We start from the raw sequence: 14,985 nt of genomic DNA, 5'->3' as shown, positions 1-14,985 counted from the left end.
CACCTGTTACGGTAAGTAACTGTGCTTTGTGGTACCTTATCATATGTTTTTTATAGTTAACACCATCTCCTTTCTATTTTTCATCCTTTGTGTTTAAGGATCCTAAGTTCTTGAGGAAACATGAGTGAGTTTTTGGAAGTGGGGAATAAGACCCTTTTTTGTAATGGCACAGTTTTCTCTAGGACCTTAGGTATTTCAGATGTCAACCTGCTCTGAAACTGTAGTTATCCCAGGATAAGCAGGCAGCCTATTCTCACACATGGGTGACATCATCCACAGAGCCCGGATGCGGACAGCCTTGCAAGCAGACTTGCTTGTAGAAAGTTAGAAGTTTCGAGTCAGCTGCACCGCGCATGCGCGAGTGCCTTCCCGCCAAGCGCAGGGCGAGTCTCTTCAGTTCTCAGTTTTCTGTGGAGCCGAGAAGTTCGTCTGACTCTCTGCGTTTTACTTTGTTACTTCATACCTTCTTTCACCGCGGTTTGTGTTTATTTTCTTCGCGAATCGCTGCGTTTCTTTCTTTTCTTCTTTCATGAATGAAGCAGTGAAGTATAGTTACGTTATATATATGATTACAAGGTGTTTTGCCCATATCACACCACCCTTATTTCCTTGGCATTTTGAGCAGTTTACATTACCCTCTGGGTCCCTTGAGAAAGAATTTCGAAACATGGTCCATGTCGGGATCTGCTGGCACAGTTGAAAGCTAAGTGGGAACTTCTCTTTCTTTTTTGCCATTGAAAATTAGTTAAGCATTTGAACAGTATGTTCTTTTTCAAGCTCTTTTTCAAAATAAATCATACACAATGATGGGGCGGTGGGTTTGGCTATAGGAGCTAATGCTCTTGGCCAAATTCCAAAATTCTGAGTGTTTGTGAACACTTTACTTACCTTACAAGCCAGACATATATTTTGCTTATTTGTATACTGAGAAGTCTTATCCAGTTATATCAATCTCAGCTAGACAAATGATGGTACTACTGGGTCATATGGCTTCCACAGTGCATGTTACTCCATATGTGAGATTTCATCTCAAGATACCTCAATGGACTCTCACATCTCAGTGAGCTCAAGTGCTTGACCTACTCTCTCAACACATTACAGTCACTCCTGTGCTTCAACAGTCACTGCAGTGGTGGATGAACTCTTCCAATCTGTCCAGAGGGTTGTTGTTCCACACACCTCATCATCAGAAAATTCTGACCACAGACTCATCCACTTATGCTTGGGGAGCTCATCTGGATGATCTTCACACACAAGGTCACTAGTCTGCCCAGGATCACCTTTGTCATATTAATCTGTTGGAACTCAGAGCGATCTACAATGCTTTCAGAGCTTTTCAGCACATTGTGACCAACACCGTCCTTTTTATCTGCACAGAGAATCAGGTTGCGATGTGTTACATAAACAAAGGCCCAGAAGATTTGGAAATGGGTCATTGCTCGCAATATATTCCTGAAAGCAATATACATTCAAGGGGGACAAAATTATCTTGCAAACAGGCTCAGCGGTTTCTGCAACCACATGAATGGACACTCAACTCTGCAGCCCTGTGTCCCATATTTTCTCAATGGGGGACTCCTCAGATAGACTTATTTGCATCTCTACTCAACCACAAACTGCCTCAGTTTTACTAGCGGCAGTACTCTCCTCACTGTCTGGAAGCGGATGCTTTTTGTACTGGATTGGACTCACATGTTTCTCTATGCTTTTCCTTCAATCCCTCTCATTCTCAAAATGCTTGTCAAACTCAAGTGGGAATCAGCTCCTCGGGGGCCCAGTCAACCCTGGTTTTCCCTGCTACTTCAACTCAATATGAAGGAACCAATACCTTTTCAAATTTTCCTGTATCTTCTCACACTGAATCACGGGTCTCTTCTCCATCCCAATCTTACAGAATTACACCTGACAGCTGAGATCTCTCAGCCTAACATCAGCCGATCTTCATCTTTCTCAGCTTGTCAGACTAATATTGGAAGCATCCAGAAAACTGTCCACACAGCAGTGTTTCCAGCAGAATTGGACATGGTTTTCCACCTGGTATATTCTCCATTATCATGTGGCTACATCCATTTCTGTATCTTCAGTATTGGAATATCTTCTACATTTATCCAATACAGGTCTCAAAACCACTTCAATTAGAGTTCATCTCAGTGCTATCAATGCTTTCCATGAACCAGTCAATAGTAAACCTCTCACTGCTCATCCTCTTGTGTCTAGATTCATGAAAGGACTTTTCAATGTCAAACCACCTCTAGTGGTTTGGGATCTCAATGTGGTTCTTGCTGCACTAATGAAGCCTTCTTTAGAACCATTGGCTATGGCTCATCTCAAGTACCTTACTTGGAAGATGTCTTTCTAATCTCCCTTACTTCAGCTTAAAGAGTCAATGAACTTCAAGCACTGGTAGTGGATCCTACTTTCACAGTGTTCCACCATGATAAAGTGGTGCTTCGCACCCATCCCAAGTTTCTTCCAAAAGTTGTTGCTGAATTTCACCTTAATCAATCTATTATACTTCCAGTGTTCTTTCCTAAGCCTCATTCTCATCCTGGAGAAACGGCTCTTCACTCTCTGGACTACAAAAGGGCATTGGCCTACTATTTGCAGAGAACTCAGTCTCGTAGAACATTTCCTCAACTTTTCGTCTCCTTTAATCCAGTATCCAAGAGAATGATTTCCACATAGTTGGCCTTTTGTATCACCTTCTGTTATGCTCAGGCTGGGCTACAACTGAGGAGTCGTGACACAGCCCATAAAGTCAGAGCTATGGCAACTTCAGTTGCTTTTCTTCACTCCACTCCTTTTGATGAAATCTGTAAAGTTACTACTTGGTCCTCAGTTCACACATTCACATCACACTACTGTCTGGAGTCTTATTCCAGATGGGATAATCACTTTGGCCAAGCAGTATTGCAAAATGTATTCTCTTAATTGGCCGCCAACTCTCCCTCCTTCCCATTCTAGTATGCTGGGGAGTCCCATATGTGAGAATATGCTGCCTGCTTGTCCTGGGATAAAGCACAGTTACTTACCGTAACAGGTGTTATCCAGGAACAGCAGGCAGATATTCTCACAACCCACCCACCTCCCCTAGTTGGCTTCTTAGCTTGCTTAACGAACTGAGGAGCCATAAGCTACGTTGGGCAGGAAGGCATGCTCACATGCGCGGTGCAGGCTATCGCAAACTTTCTAAAAATCTTAAGGTGGTGATGCACTTTTAAATTGTCCATTCCGGGGCTTCATGGATGATGTCACCCACATGTGAGAATATCTGCCTGCTGTCCCTGGATAACACCTGTTACAGTAAGTAACTGCTTTTTATTCATCTAACCCAGAGTGAAAACATAGTGTAATAATTCAAAGTAGAATAAGAGAAGGCAGAGTGTGATGGAATCTGAAGAGGAATAGTGCCCATGAAAGCTGAAACTAATTTTAAGTACTGCCAGTTACTCATGTATGATCCTTAAAGACAAGTTGCTCAAAGTTTAGCAGGTGTAAAAATGGCCGAGAATTTGTGATGACCCTGATGTGTAACTACATTATGAAATGCATAGTATATGTCTGTCTATGTTTTGCCCAGTATGCACACATTTTTCATGTATAACATGCCCCTTCTGTATATATATATTTTTCTACATGATACCCAATATGCTTATAGCCCTCTTTCTACAATAACACGAACACACAACCTTCTCTGTATATATATTTATAAACTTTTTTATGCCCATACTTGGTACATAGGCTTTATAAAATTAGCCCGATAAAACTCTTATCCATTTCACTTGTAGTTTTCTGGCTTTTTAAGGAGCACATAAACTAGCAGAAATTATAAATTATGTAGCAAATTTAGATTAGATTTATCGCAAAAGATGCACCTGGATAGGGTCTATGTATGATAGCATTTGTGAGATCACTGTGATATAGTTGTGATGAAATTGTCTTTATAGCTGCCTTCTAGAGAACTGCTTGAACAGCCTTCTAGGGAACTGCTTGAACAGCCAAAAGAGAATATGGAGAAAGGCTAGCCAAGGAAGCACGAAATTTCAAACCATTCTTCAGATATGTTAAAGGGAAGCAGCCGGCTAGGGAGGAGGTGGGACCGCTGGATGACGGAGACAGGAAGGGAGTGGTGAAGGAGGAGAAAGAAGTTGCGGAAAGACTAAACATTTTCTTTTCGTCTGTATTTACAAAAGAGGAATCATCCGACATACCAGAACCTGAACAAATCTTCAAAGGAGCCCAAACAGATAAACTAACATCCATGGAAGTAAGCCTTGAAGACGTACGCAGGCAGTTAGAAAAATTACAAACTGACAAATCGCCGGGCCCAGACGGAATCCACCCAAGAGTTCTGAAAGAACTAAAGGAGGAAATAACGAACTACTACAGCAAGTTTGCAATCTATCCCTGAAAACAGGCGTGATCCCAGAGGATTGTACGATAGCCAATGCTATGCCCATCTTTAAAAAGGGATCGAGAGGTGACCCAGGGAACTACAGACCGCTGAGTCTGACCTCGGTTCCGGGGAAAATGGCGGAAGCGCTGATAAAAGACAGCATCGATGAGCATTTTGAAAAAAATAAACTTCTAACCACAAGCCAACATGGCTTCTGCAAGGGGAGATCGTGCCTAACGAACTTACTGCACTTCTTTGAAGGAATTAACAAACGGATGGACAAAGGGGACCCCGTAGACATCGTATATTTAGATTTCCAGAAAGCCTTTGACAAGGTATCCCATGAACACCTACTTCGGAAACTGAAGAACCATGGGGTGGAAGGAGACGTACACAGATGAATCAGAAATTGGTTGGCGGGGAGGAAGCAGAGGGTAGGAGTGAAAGGCCACTACTGGAGGAGGGTCACGAGTGGTGTTCCGCAGGGTCGGTGCTTGGACCGCTGCTATTCAATATATTTATAAATGATATAGAAACAGGGACGAAGTGCAAATTAATAAAATTTGCAGACGACACCAAGCTATTTAGTGCTGCTCGGACCAAAGAGGACTGCAAAGAATTACAAAGGGACCTGAACAAGCTAGGGGAATGGGAGACGAGATGGCAGATGAAGTTCAATGTAGAGAAATGTAAATTATTGCATGTGGGAAACAGAAACCCGAGCTACAGCTATACGATGGAAGGGATGTTATTGACTGAGAGTACCCAAGAACGGGACTTGGGGGTAATAGTAGATGGGACAATTAAGCCATCGGCACAATGCGCAGCGGCCGCTAAGAGAGCAAATAGAATGCTGGGCATAATCAAGAAGGGTATTACAACCAGAACAAAAGAAGTTATCCTGCCATTGTATCGGGCGATGGTGCATCCGCATCTGGAGTACTGCATCCAATACTGGTCACTGTACCTTAAAAAGGGTAGGCAATACTCGAGAGGGTTCAGAGGAGAGAGACATGTTTGATAAAAGCTATGTAAAATCTTTCATACACTGAGAGACTGGAGAAACTGGGCCTCTTTTCCCTGGAGAAGAGGAGAATTAGAGGGGATATGATAGAGACTTACAAGATCATGAAGAGCATAGAAAAAGTGGAGAGGGACAGATTCTTCCAACTTTTGAAAACTACAAGAACGAGAGGGCATTCGGAAAAGCTGAAAGGGGACAAAGTCAAAACCAATGCTAGGAAGTTTTTCTTCACCCAGTGAGTGATGGACACCTGGAATGAGCTTCGTGATAGGACAGAGTACGGTATTAAGGTTTAAGAAGGAATTGGATAATTTTCTGAAGGAAAAGGGGATAGAGGGGTATAGATAGAGGACTACTACACAGGTCCTGGACCTGTTGGGCCACCATGCGAGCGGACTGCTGGATACGATGGACCTCTGGTCTGACCCAGCAGAGGCACTTCTTATGTTCTTATGTTACAGAAATGAACTGAAACTGAAAATTTGTCTTCATATGAGATGAGTATTGCTTCTCATTGTAGAATTTTGAATTCCTTAGCAACAGCAGCAGATGAATCCAGAGACTAGTGGGATAGCACACATCTACCAGCAGGTGGAGATAGAGAAACTGATTAACAGGTGTTCCTATTGGCTGGCACGCCTCCTGTATTCTCAGTATGCTCTATCTCCAGCAGGCAGAAGATCACTATTGAACTAGCTCCTGAATTCTGGCAGTGACTGGACAAGGCTGTTTCTCCTGTTGAGATTTCTCTTCAGTGAGATGGCAATTTTATTCTCCTGTTGAGATTGTTCTTCAGTGAGACAGGGGAGTCCGGCTGAATAGTGCCCCCCCAGGTCCCTGCTCCACCCTCCCCTCCAGTGGACTGAGGGGTATTGGTAATTCTCTCAATTTTTCTTCTTTCCCAATTAAAAAAAAAAAAGAGAACAATGTTGCTGTAGCTGGACTGGGCATTACTGACAGTTTCCAGGCTATAACTACCAGTCTTGGCAAATTTCCTGTCAGTTTTGGTAAGAGCAATTTTAGTTTTTAGTTTGTTTGTGTATCTGCCAGTTACTGTCAGTTTGTGATTCAGTAATGTATCAGCTGTATTTGCCGGTTTCTGTCAGTTTGCGTGAGTTCGGTAGTGTATCAGCTGTGTTTACTGGTTTCTCAGTTTGAGTTAAGTACTTTATCAGCTGCTTGTATGGGCGATGTGAGTTCGCTTCGTCGGCATGGCAGCTGAGGCAGTGAAAAGGTGTTCACGCTGTGGGAAGCGCCGAACAACATCTGGCCTGTGTGCGACCGGCTGCATAGAGAGAAATTGCTGCATAAACGCTGCAGGGGAGAAATTGCACTATGAAATTAACAGGGTCACAGTAGGCTCAGGAAGACTGCGACATGTAACACAGAAACATCCACCTTCACAAATATTACCTCTACAGAATTCCTTCGCTCCACTAGTGCACTGCGATACTCAAGAAAACAGAAGGGAGGTGAGACTGGAACCAATGTAGGTAACTCAAGAGAAAAAGCACATCCTAAGTACAAATAAAATAGCCCAAAACAGAAAATGATTACTGTTGGGGGATTCCATCATCAGAGGCATTAACCTTGGAACACAAGGCGAGGAGACCAAAATAGCGAAATGTCTTCCAGGATCCTCAGCTACCAGGAGTTCCAGGCAAATACTGATTATAATTAAGGAAGAAACTAAGGATTTTAACACTGATGTTGTTTTCTATCTGGGAACAAATGACCTGGCCTACAACTCCATACTTGCAGCACAGAAAGCTTTTTGGGCGTGACAAGAGAAAGATAAAGTAAAATAGTTATCAGCTGATCTTTAAAAGGAGTCCGAGAATAAGAAGTAAAGCACTAGAATGATGTAACTTGGGGGAAGATTTCTATTTTCTTATGTTGGATTTATTTATTTCTCAATTATCTTGTAACTTTTCTCAAGATTAATATCTTATTTTCTTTAATTGTATTTGAACTTAAAGTGGCTCCCCAAAATTAATGTGGGCTAGAAAGATTTGCATTAGATATTTATTCCTTTTCTTTTGATGTATATCTTTATCCTTTACTGTTCTTTAAGAATTGTATGAAAAATTTGATAAATAAAAAAAAAAGAAAGCTTTTCGGGAGCTTGGTGAGGGCTTGAAACCTTTTGTAGACTGTAGCTTTTTCTGAAATACTGCCTGCATATGGAAAGGGAGAGCAAAGAGTAAAAAACATAGAGGACTTTAATAGATGGCTCAAAGCCTGGTGTCATCAAGAAGGCTTTAGGTACATAGGAGGATGGGGAAATACATGGAAGGACAAGAAGCTATATTGCACTGATGGGCTACATATTACTACAGCAGAGAAATTTAGACAATATGGGGCTCATAATAAAAAGAGAAAAACGTCCAAAAAGTCGGCACTTGGACGAACATTTCTCAAAAACGTCCAAACGCCGATAATCAAACCGGGTTTTGGACGTATTTCTAAACGACTTAGGCCCTCATAGTGCCGCTCAACGTCCAAAGCTAAACGGGGCGTTTCGGGAGGCGTGTTGAGGGCGGGAATTGGGCGGGACGTGGGCCGGCTTAGACTTAGTCATACAGCATGTATAACCAAAAGTGATGCAGCCCACGATCGACGGAACTTGGACGTTGTGACTTAGACAATTTGAAACATGGTCTAAGTCACAAAAACCCACCTAAACTCACCAGATATGCACTGAAAACACATAAAACAGACCCCCCATACACTACCCTAGTGGTCACCCCCACCCCCATAAAAATTTTAATCACAACTTTAAAATTCAGCCTCCAGACCATCATCACCTGGCATAGGAAAGCCTAGTCGTCTAGCACAGAGGCAGCTTAAGTCGTCTTGGGGGGTGGGTTAGGGACCCATAGAGAGGAGGACCCATGCCCATAAGCCCTTGCAATCACTGCATTGATACTAAAACATGTGAACTGCCCTATACACCCCCAAACCCTTTTTTACTGGCATATAAGTGGTTCCTGCAGCCATAAGGGCTATTGGGGTGGTAGATAAGTGGGTCTAGAAGATTCTGGAGGTGGTTTGGGGAGCTCACCGTCACCTATAAAGGAGCTGTAGTGAGGAGAAGCCATGGCACCCTGTTTGTGAGGTTCAAAGCAGTGCCCTGTAAGGTACCCCACTATTTAGGTGCCCTGTCTGGGTGTTCTGTCCATCACTTTGCAGGCCCCTCCCATGTCCAACAGGGCTTGTTCTAGACGTTTTGGACTTGGACGGAAAGTTGGACGAAAATGTGCTTTAAAGATCGACGTTTTAGCGGCTTGGACGATCAGATCTTCAGGACGTATAATTGGACGATTTTCAAAAGTCAAAAGATGTTGGACGTCTCTTTCGAAAATGGGACTTAGGCTCTTTTTGACTTTGGACGACTTGCGAAATGGACGTAAATGGACTTAGACGTCCCTTTCGATTATGCTTCTCCACGTTTCTAGACATTTAAACTAGAAGGTGGGGGTGGTGTATGTATGAAGGATAATTATAGAGACCATCCCCAGCAAAAGAAAAGATGTGATGGTAGTAAAGTTTGCAACGTAAACAATATCAGCAACTCACTTCTTAGCATTGCAACAAAAAGTGAAACAAAATAAAAATCTATATGTAAAAGGAGATTACCGCTGAAAAATAGCTGGAAAGCGATAACCACCAAATGCTCGCAGTCTAAGCAACAAAGTTCATGATGGGAAGGGGTAAAACATGGACCTCATGGACCTGACGGACCTCGAGGATCTAAACCATGCACGTCCTTAATCTGAGGTCCTGTGCCGTTTTGTAGTTAGTTTCTGGCTCTGACAGACCTCAGTGATGATTTAGTGCTGACGGATCTGTTTCAGCATAGGGAGGGAAAAGTATTAGGATCCGTCAGCGCTAAAATGTCACCGAGGTCTGTCGAAGCCAGAGACTAGTGCTGGAGTGGCTCTAAAACGAATCCTTTAAACTGGTTTCCTGCAGCGCCAGTAAATCGCCTCTGACAGATCTCGATGACATTGTAGCACTGACGGATCCTAATACTTTTCCCTCCCTATGCTGAGACGGATCCGTCAGCGCTAAATTGTCACCGAGGTCTGTCAGAGCCAGAAACTTAACTACAAGCGGCAATGGACCTTAGAATTTTTAAGGATGTGCGGGTTTAGATCCTTGAGGTCCGCGTTTTACCCCTTCCCGTTCATGATCTGCAAACCCTGATGTTAGAGGCAGATCTGGATATTGTCGCTATCACAGAGACGTGGTTCATTGAATCCCATGGATGGGATGTAAACATACCAGGATATAATCTTTTTAGGAAGGACAGAGATGGTCAAAAAGGTGGAGAAGTAGCTTTCTATGTAAAGATCGATATCCAAGTAACCGAAATGCAAGAGATCTGGGGAGAGGAAGAAGCGATATGGATCGTTCTGAAAAGAGAAGATGGAACTTCTATCTACGTGGGTGTAGTCTAACAGACCTCCAACTCAATCACAACAAATTGATAAGGATCTGATTGTGGATATCCAAAAGTTTGGTAGGCAAGAGGAGGTGCTGCTGTTTGGGGGAGATTTCAACCTGCCGGATGCGGACTGGAAATGTTCTGTTTGTGGAATCGGAAAGAAGTAGGGAGATTGTGGATGCCTTTCAAGAGGCTCTGCTCAGACAAATGGTGACAGAACACACGAGGGAAAAAGCGATATTGGATCTGGTCCATCACAAATGGAGAGAGTATCTTTAATGTTCGAGTGGGTGCTCACCTGGGAAGTAGTGATCATCAAACGGTTGATATAACGGCTAAAGTGGAGAGCAGCCGCACGATACTTAAAGTCCTAGATTTCAAATTTTAACGGACTTTAATGAAATGGGAGAGTACCTGGAAGGAAAGAGCTGTTAGGATGGGAGGACATAAGAGAAGTGGAAAGAGTGGTCTAAGCTGAAAGGAGCAATAAAAATGGCTACGGGATCTTTATGTGAAGAAAATAAATAAAAACAAGAGAAAAAGGAAACCGATATGGTTCTCCAAACAAGTGGCGGAGAAAATAAAGGCGAAAGAGCTGACGTTCGTGAAATATAAAAAACCCAAGAAGAGGAGTGCAGAAAGGGACCACAGGATGAAACTGAAAAGAAGCCAGGAGAGAGATAAGTCTGGCGAACGTGCAGGCGGAAGAACAAATGGCTAAAAATGTAAAAAAGGGAGATAAAAATTTTTCAGACATATTAGTGAAAGAAGGAAGATGAAAACTGGAATTGCTAAACTAAAAGATGCTGGGAGCCGATATATGGAGAGTGATGAGGAAAAAGCAATCGTGCTAAACAAATACTTCTTTTCTGTGTTCAAGGAAGAAAATCCTGGAGAAGGACCGAGATTGTCAGGCAAGTAACATGAGAAAATGGAGTAGATTCTGCACCGTTCATGGAGGAGAGTGTTTATGATCAACTTGAAAAACTGAAGGTGGACAAAGCGATGGGACCAGACGGGATCCATACCAGGATACTGGGGGAGCTCAGAGAGGTTCTGGTGGGTCCTATTAAAGACTTGTTCAACAAATCTCTGGAGACGGAGTACAGTCTTAAAGTAGTTCTTTTCAGTTTATAGAAGAACCCGTTTGCACCTTTAATCATACACTCTAACGGAAGTAATGTTGAAAACACTGTTCCTTGTGACCATGGTTTTGGCTCAGAGGGTTTTCTGTGTTTGAAGGCCTAGTCATGCAGGAATTCTTTTTGTGAATCAACGGATTCTGGAGTGTCAGTTCAGACAGTAACCATCGTTTCTGCCTCAGCTTGTGTCATCCTTTCTTCTTAGCCACTCTCACTTTCCTTCCTGCTTCCTGGTAGGAGGACTAGGGGTGTGTGCTTCTCTTTCCTGCATTTCCTAGAAGTGTGTAGGATGCTTCTACAATACATGCAGGTTTCTAACAACTTTAGAAGTTCAGGTCTCCTTTTTGTGTTATTCAAGGGACGCGACAAAGGTAAGGCAGCGTCTCTCGATGGGTCCAGGAAACCATTGCTTCTGCTTACTGTATTGTAGGGAAGTAGTTACCGGACAAATTTCATGGCCAGTCAACAAGAGTGAATGTTACTTCTTGGGCTGAGTCCAGAGGTTTTTCCTTGGAGGAGACTTCTCAAGTGGATACTTGCTCTTCTAAGAATACTTTTTCTAAGCATTACTGGTTGGATGGGGTAGCGCATGCTGAGTCTGCTTTTAGTGCCTCAGTTATCGCAGAGGCGGAGTTAGCTTCCCTCCCAACTTGAAGATTGCTTTGCTGCATCCCACTAGTGTCTGGATTCATCTGCTGCTGTTGCTAAGGAAGGAAAAAATTATGTTCTTGCCTGTTAATTTTCTTTCCTTTAGACACAGCAGATGAATCCAGAGCCCCACCCTTTGTCTGTCGGTTTCTCTTTTGCAAGTTTCAGAAGTTTTGCTATAGTTGATAGTTGTATTCTGTATTATTACCTTTGAAATTTGTTATGGGAAAGAGGTTTTTTATATGCTAAGCAGATTACTGGTTCTGGATGCTTGGGCAAGGAGCAATACTGAGAATACAGGGGGCGTGCCAGCCAATAGGACCACCTGTTAATCAGTTTCTCTATCTCCACCTGCTGGTAGATATTTGCTATCCCACTAGTCTCTGGATTCATCTGCTGCGTCTAAAGGAAAGAAAATTAACAGGTAAGAACATAATTTTTCCATACTACTCAGTGTATTCTTTGTAGATTTTTTTTCTTGGAGCATTTGGAATTTCCATGTACATCAAATCTTTCACATTATTTTCTAATCAGTGCATCTTTGTTCTTTTTTGTGTAGGTACTACAGAGCGGGTATGTTTGATCCAGGGAACAGTTGAAGCACTCAATGCAGTTCATGGGTTTATTGCTGAGAAAGATTCGAGAAATGCCTCAAAACATGGCCAAGACCGAACCTGTCAGCATTTTACAACCTCAGACCACAGTCAATCCAGACCGCATCAAACAAGTGAGTTCTTGATTAGCAAACAAGAGAAACACAGTATTATCTCATTAATTTTATATTTAAAATAGACATGTAATATTAAATAATAATATGATTGTACTAAAAGGAGGTGATTTTATAAGCAATTTCAATAAGTATAACAATGATATATACACATAAATTGCATCTTTTAAAAACTGTGCCTCACATTCATGCATAAAAGTATTCATAGGAGTCAAATTCAAGTATTTGTAGGAGTCAGTACTTCTCTGTATTTGGAAAGTAGATGGTCCCAGGGTCAGAGTTAAGCAGAATTTAGAATATAATTGTGTCCTTGCCATTTTGTAAAGTAAATGTGTATAAAAATTCACATATATATGGTGCAGTTGGTTGTTAGCAATACGTTGGCTCTAAACTAGAGAGTTGCGGCGGGGACAGAAATCCCACCCGTCCCCACTCGTCCCCGCCAAAGTCTCACCCGTCCCCACCCGTCCCGTGAGGAATCCCTCCCGTCCCCACCCATCCCCGTGAGGAACCCCTCCGTCCCCACCCATCCCCGTGAGGAATCCCTCCGTCCCCGCCCGTCCCTATAAACTTCAGAAATAGTTATTTCATTTAATTATACTACTGAATTAAAGGCTCTGGTAGAAACCCATTTACAAATAAGCAAAAAGACTTTATTAATTTGGAAATATTAATTGGGAAGAATACATACTTTGTAAATGGGGTTTCTACCAGAGCCTCTTTTGTTATAAATTTTTATCAACACAACTAATATACTACTTATCCTGAAGCAAAAAAAAAAAAAAATGAAATAGAATTCTTTTCTTACCTTTGTTGCCTGGTTTCTGCTTTCCTCATGTTCTCATTCAATTCCTTCCATCCACTGTCTCTCTTCCTTCTGCGTCTTCCATTTGCTCTGTTACTGTGCCTCTCCCTTTCTCCCCCCTTCCAAATTAGTCTGGCACCCATCTTCTTCCCTCCGCTCCCCCCATAGTCTGGCATCTCTGTCTTCTTCCCTGCCAGCGTCTTCTCCCCACTCTCTCTTCCCCATTTCCTTTCAGCGTCCTTCTCCCCCCCCCATCTTCCCCATGTCCTGTCAGCGTCCTCCTCCCCCCTCTGTCTTCCTCATGTCCTTTCAGTGTCCTTCTCCCTCCTCTGTCTTCCCCATGTCCTTTCAGTGTCCTTCTCCCCCCTCTGTCTTCCCCATGGCCTTTCAGCGTCCTTCTCCACCCCCCTCCCCCCGTCTTCCCCATGTCCTTTCAGGGTCCTTCTCCACCCCTTTGTCTTCCCCATGTGCTTTCAGCGTCCTTTTCCCCCCCATCTTCCCCATGTCCCTGTCAGCGTCTTTCTCCCCCTTCTGTCTTCCAGAAATGCTTTCAGTGTCCTTCCCCCCCCCGTCTTCCCCATGGCCTTTCAGCGTCCTTCTCCACCCCTTTGTCTTCCCCAGTGCTTTCAGCTTCCTTCTCCCCCCTCCTTCTCTCCCGCCCCGGGTGCAGCACAGCCGTCCAGGTCCCCTTACTTTTGTGGTACTTCCCCGACCGACCGACCGACAACAGCCCCGGTCTGACAAACCTCCCTGCCCTTAACCGCGAACCTAAATTTCCTTCTTACAGCTGCTGTAAGAAGGTAATTTAGATTCGCGGTTAAGGGCAGGGATGTTTGTCGGACCAGGGCTGTGTCGGTCGGTCGAGGAAGCGCCACAAAAGTAAGGGGACCTGGATGGCTGTGCTGCACCCGGGGCGGGGCGGACCGCCCCCCTCCCTTGGTAGCCACTCGAGCCGCGAGACTACTCCTCCTTACCTATCCTGCCTGCAGCACAGAGCCGAACGGAAGTCTTTCCCGACGTCAGCGCTGACGTCGGGAAGACTTCCGTTCGGCTCTGTGCTGCAAGCAGAGCAGGTAGGGAGAAAAGCCGCGTGACTTAGTACATCCAGCCCCGCAGGAACCCCGCGACCCTCAGAGGCGTCCCCAAGGGATCCCCGCGACCCTAGGAGGCGTCCCCATGGGATTCCCGTGACCCTAGGGGGCAATCCCCATGGGATCCCCGTGACCCGAAGGGGGAACCCACGGGATGCCCGTGGGTCCCGCGGATTCCCGTCGTCCCCGTTCCCGTGCAGCTCTCTACTCTAAACCTTACAATAATATCAGTTTTTATAGTTTAAAGGAAATGATCTTCAAAAAGACTTCTGTATATAATAATAAATAAGTCTCTTAGGGGGCCTCAAGTGCATGCTAAACGCTAAGAAACCCATTTTCTATCTGTGGATTTCTTAACATTTAGTACATGCTAATTCTATTAGTGCGCTAGGCTTAGTAAAAGGACCCTTTAATTTTTTGCTTATTTCAGGCCTAAATGCACTAAAGATCGGTTAGACCGTTGTGGGAATGCACCGATCCAATTGTTTGGGCCGATTCAGAAAGATCTATTGATGCACTAAAAAATTTGCATGCAAAAGATTCACGCAGATGTTCATCCTAATCCCTGATTCTGCCGTCCCAAGATCATTGTGAGAGCTACAATCACATATACGCAGATCCAGCAAGGGAAGCCCAAACAGCTGACACAATATCTGTCTCAATTAAAAAAAAAAAAAAAAAAAAAAAAAAAGCTGCCTCCCG

The 14,985-nt window shown here is 43.7% G+C and overlaps 1 protein-coding gene across 1 annotated transcript in view; it reads left to right on the top strand.

Moving 5' to 3' along the window:
• Positions 1 to 14,985, top strand: part of NOVA1 (NOVA alternative splicing regulator 1) — a 203,712-nt gene that overhangs the window by 49,064 nt on the left and 139,663 nt on the right. The window contains 2 exon segments of the mRNA XM_033951528.1: positions 12,220 to 12,293; positions 12,295 to 12,387. Of these exon segments, the coding sequence (XP_033807419.1) occupies positions 12,220 to 12,293; positions 12,295 to 12,387 (167 nt within the window).

Source organism: Geotrypetes seraphini, chromosome 7, assembly GCF_902459505.1.
Source record: "Geotrypetes seraphini chromosome 7, aGeoSer1.1, whole genome shotgun sequence".
Classification (NCBI taxonomy): domain Eukaryota; kingdom Metazoa; phylum Chordata; class Amphibia; order Gymnophiona; family Dermophiidae; genus Geotrypetes; species Geotrypetes seraphini.
This window is presented reverse-complemented; position numbering and strand designations above follow the sequence as displayed.